Genomic DNA, 8,973 nt, shown 5'->3' with positions numbered 1-8,973 from the left:
CAACGGCGCTTCCCGCCAGGGCGGCCCAGCGGAAGTGACGCGCGGCGGCGGCGGCTGCCGGCACCCGTAGGCACGGAGTAGGGGGCGGGGCCCCGTCTCGGGAAGCGTCGCGTTGGCGGCGGTGACGTTGCGGCGGCCGGGCGGCGCAGGCAGCCATGGCGGCCCCGCTGGCGGCGGCGGCGGGCGCCGGGGCGGTGCCGGGGCGGGGGGGCCGCGGGCCGGCGCTGCGGGAGGGGGCGCGGGTGTCGGCGCTTTGCCTGGCCTGGTACGGGCTGAGCGCCGGCGGGAACGTGGTGAACAAGCTGCTGCTGGGCGGCTTCCCGCGGCCCGTTACCGTCTCGCTCTTCCACATCCTGGGGCTGTGTGGGCTCCTGCCGCCTCTGCTGCGCGCCTGGCGGGTGCCGCCCGCCGGCCCGGCCCAGCTGCCGCCCCGCGCCTATCCCCGCTACATCCTGCCGCTCGCCTTCGGCAAGTACTTCGCCTCCGTCTCCGCGCACGTTTCCCTCTGGCGGGTCCCGGTCTCCTACGCGCACACAGGTGAGGCCCGGGGAGGGGGGGGAGGGATGGCCTTATGCCTGGCGTGTGCTCCTGCAGGTGCCCGGGCGGGGATTGGCCCAGCGCCGGTTGGGCTCGTCTAGGGTCCCGGTGCAGAGAGCTGAAGCCCGGTGTGGGCTCGTATGGGTGGCCGGTGCGGTGTCCTGGTCCCCGCTGTGTGCTCGGACTGGTGCCCGGTGCAATGGCCTGGGGCCCAGTGTTGGCTTGTACGGGGGCCCAGTACGGTGACCTGAAGCTCAGTGTGTGCTCGTACAAGTGCCCAACACAGTCTCCCAGTCCCCCCTGCATGCTTGTACATGTGCCCAGTGCGGTGTCTCAGTCCCCACTGTGTGCTCATACAGGTGCCCAATACAGTGTCTCAGTCTCCACTGTGTGCTCCTACGTGTGCCCAGTGCAGTTTTCCAGTTTCTGCTGTGTGCTCATACAAGCACTCAGTGCAGTGTCCCAGTCTTTGCTGTGTGCTCCTATACATGCCCAGCGCGGTGTCCTGGTCCCTGTTGCACGCTCATATGGGTGCCCAGTGCAGTGTCTCTACCAGTGCCCAGTGCAGTGACCTGAAGCCCAGCGTGTGCTTGTGTGGGCGCCCGGCACGATGTGCTATGCCCCACCGCGTGCTCATGTGGGTGCCTGGTGCAGCACCGAGAATCGGCCAGTGTTTGTCTAAGCACCCAGCACAGCGGTGAGGAGGAACAACCCAGCGTGGGCTGAGGTTATGGCTCTGGTGGGACCAGACCTGAGCCCCTCCTACCTCCCCAGCACTCACCCTCTGCTGACTGTGGTTGATGGAGTTGGCCCAAGCTTTGCATCTCCACCGACATTTTCTTTCCTTTCTCAGTAAAAGCGACGATGCCAATATGGGTGGTTCTTCTTTCGCGGATCATAATGAAGGAAAAGCAGACGACGAAGGTGCGGACAGGTTTGCTGAGGTTCCTTTTCTTGGTGGTGTCCGTGGTGTGCTCTGCTGGCTGGGGTCAGGAAAGCTTGGACTTTGGTTAGCTGGGTGAATTTTGTGATTGAAGTTAGATTACACAGACTTTACATATTCTTATTCCTTTTATCGTGAACGTAAAGAAAACACATCTGAATGTTGAGCAAGGTGATGCTCTCTGATGTGCTGGAGTTGTTATAGCATGTATTGTAGTTGCTTAAACTTTCTCCAACTACAATAGCATAAAAATTGCTCCCTGGTTTTGTTGCTTTATTCTTCTTTCTCCTTTCTTCCCCAAATAGTAGTATATATAAACTCAGTTGAAATGAAAGTTCTTAGAAGGCGTAAGCTACTATTCTGTATTCCTTTCAGGTGTACTTGTCTCTGATCCCCATAATTACTGGTGTCCTGCTGGCCACAGTCACGGAACTTTCTTTTGACATGTGGGGACTCATCAGTGCACTTGCTGCTACTCTGTGTTTTTCACTTCAGAACATCTTCTCAAAGAAGGTAATAGTTTTGCTGTTCGTAATGTTGATTAGTAGCATCATCCTTTAGCAGGACTTGGTATGCTAAAAATACTTTAATATGTCTTTTCCAGTACACATATACATATTTACTTTTTAAAGTTGACTTTATAGTCAAAGGAGCCCAAAGTAATGGTTGGCTATTTTGTATGCCTGTTCTCTACAGCAAATCCTACCTGTTGAAGCTGTTATACTGAAAATCGGGCAGAACTCAGTTTTCTTTACTCCTTAGCATAGATGTTTTTTTCCGCTGACAATTCAATAAGTGCTTAAATTCAGCAGCTCATTTGAAAGCTTTTAATGTATCTTGTATCAAATCCTTTCTCTGTAGTGAGTTAGTGTCAACACTGAGCTTGCCTTGAAATCCTAGAAACAAAATGTATGTCCAGAATCTGTTTACTTACAAAATTATTTCTGGTTTATAGAACATCTTATATGTGTTGTTATCTTGTTAATACTAAGAGTCACCACTCAAGAAACCATTGTTTTTCAAATGGACATCTGTTTTTCTTTGGTTGTCCTTATAGGAAAGTCATACTATAATGGTATTTACTTATTTTCATAATTTATCTATTATTTAACAGTAACAGCTTTAGACAGCTCCTGAATCTCTGCTGATAACGTGGGCAGTAGCTGAAGAAAGGCTATTTAATAATGTGTTTTGTCAGGTATTAAGAGATTCCCGAATACATCACCTTCGGTTGCTGAACATACTTGGGTGCCATGCTGTATTCTTCATGATCCCAACGTGGGTGTTGGTAGATCTTTCTTCCTTCTTAGTAGAGAATGACTTGGTAAGTGTCGTATTTGGGAAACTTGTTTGCTATTAAGAAAGAAAGGAGAAAATAAAACCAACAAATCAACAAACACCACCACCCAACCAGAAAAGTGTGCTGAAGTGTTTCAGTGTAGTTTCTCGTCAGCGTGGAAGGAACTGTTGTGCAATACATGCAAATTGTTTCACAAAATTATATATAAAAAAATAAACATAGCGTTCATTGTGAGAATTCATGTCAGGGCTAGGAGAGGTAGCGTGTGCATGTAAATCTCAGGAGTTAGTGGCTGGTGACAGAACAAATGCACCCAGAACGTGTGTTACAAATACGCAGAGAGATGTTTTCTCAGAGTTGGTAGTTGCATGATGTAACATACTTGGGTGCATCTTTAGAGTGAAGTTGCAGATGTTCTTCCCATTAATGGCAGGTAAGAAGTGACTCATTGTATTTGCATTCTTATCTGAGACCTGAGATAATTTTTTTTTCTTGTAATGTTTGTCTTTATGACAGAGCACGATGTCTCATTGGTCATGGACCTTGATGCTGCTTATAATCAGTGGATTCTGTAATTTTGCCCAGAATGTCATTGCCTTCAGTATTCTTAATCTGATCAGCCCGCTAAGTTACTCTGTCGCAAACGCCACAAAAAGAATCATGGTCATCACGGTGTCCCTTATAATGCTTCGCAATCCGGTTACGAGCACCAATGTCCTTGGAATGATGACAGCTATCTTGGGGGTCTTCTTATATAACAAGGTAAGGGTTTTGGTGGGGGGGCTGTTTGTTTATTCAGGACGCTCACTTGAAACAGTCCAGTAGTTTTCAATTATTTTTTGTACAAGAAGTTAACAGCTGGCAGAACAAACATGTAGAGTGCATAAGGCTTCATTGCAGAGGAGGTACATATAAGTGAAGTATGTGGGTGCCTGGGTCAGACCAGCTGTTAGGATTCTAACAAGCTTAAATTTTGATCTTAATATCTGCTTGAAAAATGAAGATTGGGAAGTAACGCACACCTCTTGAGCAAAAGAGCAGCTTACTGATTTGCCATGTGAGGGGAATGAGGTTTTTGTTAGAAGCCACTAAAGTAAGACTCTAACAGGCATAGATAGTGGTGTAATTGTAAAGCTGTTATGCTTTTTTCTAGGTGTATGAGTATGTTAGGTGATACCAAAGAAAAACATTATTTATTTATTTCCTAGACAAAATATGATGCAAATCAAGAAGCAAAGAAGCAGCTACTTCCCGTTACAACTGCAGACCTTGTGAATTTGGACCGTCACCGAAACACTCCTGAAAAGTCTCAGAATGGACTTACGGCATTTGCACAACATGGAGACTATCAGTACGGTCGAACCAGTATCTTAACAGATCACTTCCAGTATAATCGGCAAAACTACCCAACTACCTACAACTTAAATCGTTTTGATATATAGAATCCTGGCAAACAGGTATAGACTGTGATATCAAAGTGTCCCCAACATTATCAGAAACTTTTAGTACATCCATGAATGTAAAGCCATTTTATTGTACAGTTTTTGTGGAAGGGAAGATGCATGTGTAGTGGAAGCGGTACAGACCTTCAACTTCTGCTAAGCAGACCTTTAAACATGAAACCACTAGATCTGACACTGGAACCAAATGCACAGTGTAGCTCTTGTACAGAGATTCTGGTGAAATGCACGTACGTAACTTCAGAGTGATCGTCACTGCTGTTACTGCTCCTTTTCAGAGTCCTGTCAACTGATGAGTCTTTTGGCAGCTAAATTCTGGCCAGTATTTTGTTTCCAGGCTGGTGACACTACCTTTAATTTGTTTTCTCATGTTGTAACGATCCTTGCTTTTAATGAAACTTTCAGAAAGAAGTGAAACTTCTGGTTATCAGGATTTGTCTGTCTGATAATTTGACTTACACGCATCAGTTGCAGATAGGTAGACCTGAATTCATCTTGAGCATCAATGAAACTTCATGTGGGTATTAACTGCTTTTGTGCCTATGCCTTTAGTTTTCGGTGACAAAGCAGACATGTTTCTGAAAGAGTAGACAGTAGGAAGATTGAGCTCTGCAAGAAGCGTACTTCAGGCACAGAGAAACAGAATTTCCTAAAATCACTGTTGTCCCAGTCACTGTAGATAAAAAACAGAGCCAAAGATCATAATTGTCTTCTGAATAACGTAGCCCTCTAACTTCGGACATTGCTCTTCCTTGGCAATGCAGAAAGAACACACCTCCACAAATAAAGTGTTTGGAATAAGATTTTTTTTTTTTACTTGCTTCACACCTGTTCTTACAAAAGGCTTTTGTTACTTTCAAAATTGAAATGTTTAAGGTGTTTTCTTCTCAGTTCTGTGCATATATTATGCTTTCTTACATGAATCATTTATTATGAACACATTAATTTGAGTAGCCATCATTCTTCATTGTTTCTTGTCTGTCTTTTTAGCCTCTAATTGGTGTTTTAAGTTTCTTAATTACTGCTGCTGGAGTTGCTGTGTGCATTTAGCCCGAGTTCCACTTCCTGCCAAAGTTAAATTGTGTATCCTGCTCTGTTCCTGCAACTCCCCTAGCTTGAATAGTAAATTGTTAAGAAAAAATTATTTGAATCAGCAGTAAATAGATAATTGATGATTAAGAAGAACCGATTCTGTTAGTATAAACGAATGTACTTAATTCTAGACACATTGATTGTTGTGCATCAGATACCACGTCTGTGCATGAAAGGAATGAAACCAGTTGAACTTGGGTTTCACTGAGTCAGATTTTTATTTGGCAAAAGAAGATTTTAGGGGCTTTCTTTCCTTAACAGAAAAGCTGTTGTACAGTGAGACTTCTGATAGTGTAAGTATTACATTTTTACTAGAGAGGTATTACACACCCATGACAAAATTCAGGGTGTGGTACAGAACACTCCCTCCGCTTATTTATTGCTTTAAAAGTGACCATTTCCATGATGTGAGGTGATGATTTGGCTCCTTTCCGGATAATAAATAATTTATTTTCATGTGCAAAGTCAACCTGATCTTAATCTTTTGGCTGACTGTGGAGGTAGTGATGTAGGCTGCCTTCCACCTTCCGGTCCAAAAGAGGAAATGGTCTTTCTGAAACTTCAGAGATAGGTTTACGTTGCTAATGCTTTATGCTGCTAATGTTTGTGAGCAGAACTTCCTTGACTTGCCTGGAATTGAATCTGTTAGTGCTAGCTTAGAACTTGGACTTTTAGTTTAGAAATTCTACATAAAGTATTTCCTAACCCAGGTTAACAAGAACAAGGTAATGAGGAAAAGCGTTCTTTCAGATGAAATGTCTTTTGCCCATTCCAGTATTAATTTATGTGTAATTATTTCTTTTTAATATGGGGAATTGCAAAATGTGTATTTCTAAGTCTCACTTCCCACCATGTAAGTGCTTTTACATACATGTAAAAAGGATTGTGTGAACTCTGGATTTGCATTAGGTTCTGGCTCTGCAAAGGACTGATTTGAGGATGAGGTATTTAGGCTAATATTTTTAAGTGGGGCTGAAGTTTGCCCAACTGCTTTCAGAGGGAGCTAGGTGCAAACGCTTCATTGTGGTCTTTGTGCCATTGAGAAAATGGAAATGGTTCTTCCTTACTTCTCAGGGGGGTGACATACCAGAAAAAAGTAGCAGTGGGGGCCCCAGGGATGTGCAGGTGTACTAGGAGTTCATCTCCACATCTTCTGTTATGTCTGCTGCTGTACCATCCCCATACAATTTGAACCGTTACTTGTAATAAAGCACCTCATACTTTATTCACAGATCAGAGGCTTTATTAAATATATTTAGATTATTTCATTTTAGAGAACATAACCAGATCTTTTTTGCAACTGTTTTCAGAGAAAGTTTGCACTGCGCACTTGCTGTGGCAAGTCTTTAGCTCAGCTTCTTCTGTCAAGAGTACAGAAGCAGGTGAGAGTTTTCTGTTAAAAATACCTTGTCCCAAATTCTGGCCTGGGCTTGTGGCCTCACTGTATCTCTGAAACAAAACTACTGTATTTGCAGAGCAAAAAGGGACTGACCCAAAACAAGGATATTGTCCATTTAGAGCCTGGAGAGTGAATCTTTTCCCTGGAGACTCCCTGGTATGGTGTTTGTGCTCTTATAGTTCAGGTCTGTGGTCAACAGGGATCATTTTGTCTGGTAGAACATACAATTAAAACGGTTAGGTGAACCAGTTACAAGAGGTGGTTTTGCTGAGTATGTGAATTCGAGTCCTTAAGCAATATTGCCCACATTCAGGTAAAGGAAGTTTCTGATACTGTTGTAATATATATTTTAATCTTGGACCGCTGGCAAGATCTTGTTTGGCAAGGTGAAGCATTTGTTTTAACATGGTTTGTAAATTTATGACGTATTTAACTATGTACATAAGTTGTAGAAAGTATGGAAACACTGGAATAAAAAGGGCATATCTAGAAAATCATGTATAATGACCCTGTTATTAACTCGGAATGAAGGGGGTTGGTTGGAGTTTTTTACTTGCAGGAAGCTTTGGGAGTGCCATGCATTATTGGTAATGACCACTCATGAGAAACCAGATTAATGTTTTGCTGTGTGGGTGTGATACCTTACCAGGTGGTTACGTAGACTGAAACTACGCCAGTTTGGGTGTCCTAACACCAGTCGCTGGTATCCTTAGGAGTGTTTTGATTTCCATTACGCATTTCTAATGTGTATAAATACATCACAGAATGGGAGAAATTCTTCCCAAAACAGTCCTGGATAGTTGTAGAAATACCAGTGTGAGGGAAACCAACCTCTCCCCACTGCCTTTGGGGGTTTCTGTTGATAGCTTCGTAGAGTATTCAGTGCTCTTTCAATAGATCTTCAAAGTATTTCCCTGGCAGATTCAATTTTAGTACCCAGTAGTAATTGGAGCATCTTTATCACCTGGTAAAAACGCTTGTGTTTTTTAAATAAATGATTGCTAAATAAAATTGAAGCAATACTTGGGCTTTGTAGGTGTACAGTGATTTGTAAAAATGGTAATTTGGGATCAACTTATGATGATTCCTGAAGCTCAAGACCTTTACTTTCTAATCTATGTTCAAACTCATATTTTTCTGATGTAGCATTTTGCAGCAGAAGAAACTTCTGCCGTGTAGCTCTTTGTGAAAAAGGTGCAATACAAATAAAGGGAAAGTTTTGTTTTTCTAAGGCTTCCTTTTCTGAACCATGTTGTAAGCTGTTAAAAATAATTCTGAAATATCTTGGTGGTGGTGGTAAAGACAAGTAAAATTTGTTAATCCTGAGACAATAGGTGTATGATAGAATCACAGTATGTAGATACACAAGCGCAAAATACGCAGGTGGCGGTCACTGCCTGTCTTTTTGGGGGGGTTTATGTTGGTACTCTATAAATATATGTGAATATGGGTGGTTTTAAAAAACAAAACAAAACCATAAAAAATGCACTCCTTACTGTATGAAATCTGGCACTTAAGCAAATGAACACTTTTGTATTATTTTCCTGTTCTTATTTCTGCTGTCGTTCTGTGAAGTTCTGGATGTTACTCAGCCAGATTGCCTGTGACACGCCCCTCCGGCCTGTAGCTGATGTTGCTGATCTGGGATCCCTTACGGGCCGACAGGAAGAAACTGCACTGGTGACTTCCAGGTACTTGGGACTTTGTCCTGTCTGAAACAAATCAGGTGCTCAGGTGGTTTTTGGCAGACATCTCTGTCAGGTAACTGTAGCATTTGGAGCATTTTGTGGATAAGCAGTCACTGTGTTCTGAGAAACATGACAGCCTGGGTGGTAACTCTGGGGCTCCAGTGTGCAAAGCAGTGACGTGTGTGTTGGCACAAAAGGTGGCAGAAGGAATTTTGAAAAGTTTCATACTTTTTTGAGTATAAGCTGAGATTTGAACTTCATCTGGTCTCCTGGCATCTGTGTTAATTCCAGGACTGTAGAGTGATCAGAATTGTCAGTTTGTATTTGATTCTTCCCCCACCCCATCCGCCCAGCCTTTGTTATTTGGATACATGGAAGCATCCATCTTTCTGAGGTTTTATATCCTGTAGATAATATAGTGGGGTCTTCATGGTTTGTCTTGTTAAGAATAAAAAGTTATGCCTTTTTGTAAGGCTGTCTGTGAGTTACCTGTGTGAGTGGAAATCCTGTGAGTTGTAATTTAATGCTTGAAATTTAAGATGGTGATTACAGCT

General features: G+C 43.2%; 1 protein-coding gene across 2 annotated transcripts; it reads left to right on the top strand.

The window, feature by feature from the left end:
* Positions 1 to 63: 63 nt before the first annotated feature.
* Positions 64 to 8,886, top strand: SLC35E1 (solute carrier family 35 member E1). Of its 2 annotated transcripts, XM_080385310.1 has the most exons (7): positions 64 to 537; positions 1,391 to 1,461; positions 1,856 to 1,993; positions 2,679 to 2,804; positions 3,297 to 3,542; positions 3,989 to 4,237; positions 8,307 to 8,886. In XM_080385310.1, the coding sequence occupies exons 1-6, from the start codon at positions 156 to 158 to the stop codon at positions 4,220 to 4,222; spliced, it is 1,197 nt and encodes a 398-aa protein (XP_080241436.1). In that variant the 5' UTR covers positions 64 to 155; the 3' UTR covers positions 4,223 to 4,237; positions 8,307 to 8,886. The 2 variants fall into 2 exon arrangements, with proteins under 2 accessions (XP_080241436.1, XP_080241435.1); XM_080385309.1 differs by lacking the exon at positions 8,307 to 8,886 and having other exon boundaries at positions 69 to 537; positions 3,989 to 7,225.
* Positions 8,887 to 8,973: the final 87 nt, after the last annotated feature.

The sequence above is a fragment of the Falco punctatus genome (genome assembly GCF_963210335.1).
Source record: "Falco punctatus genome assembly, chromosome: 4".
NCBI classification, from domain to species: domain Eukaryota; kingdom Metazoa; phylum Chordata; class Aves; order Falconiformes; family Falconidae; genus Falco; species Falco punctatus.
This window is presented reverse-complemented; position numbering and strand designations above follow the sequence as displayed.

What these genes read in the sequence shown, in the direction of transcription:
- SLC35E1 (XM_080385310.1), top strand. Translation starts at nt 156, where the DNA reads ATGGCGGCCCCGCTGGCGGCGGCGGCGGGCGCCGGGGCGGTGCCGGGG. An exon ending in AGGAAAAGCAGACGACGAAG is followed by an intron (nt 1,462 to 1,855) that starts GTGCGGACAGGT and finishes TATTCCTTTCAG; the next exon opens with GTGTACTTGTCTCTGATCCC. An exon ending in AGAACATCTTCTCAAAGAAG is followed by an intron (nt 1,994 to 2,678) that starts GTAATAGTTTTG and finishes GTGTTTTGTCAG; the next exon opens with GTATTAAGAGATTCCCGAAT.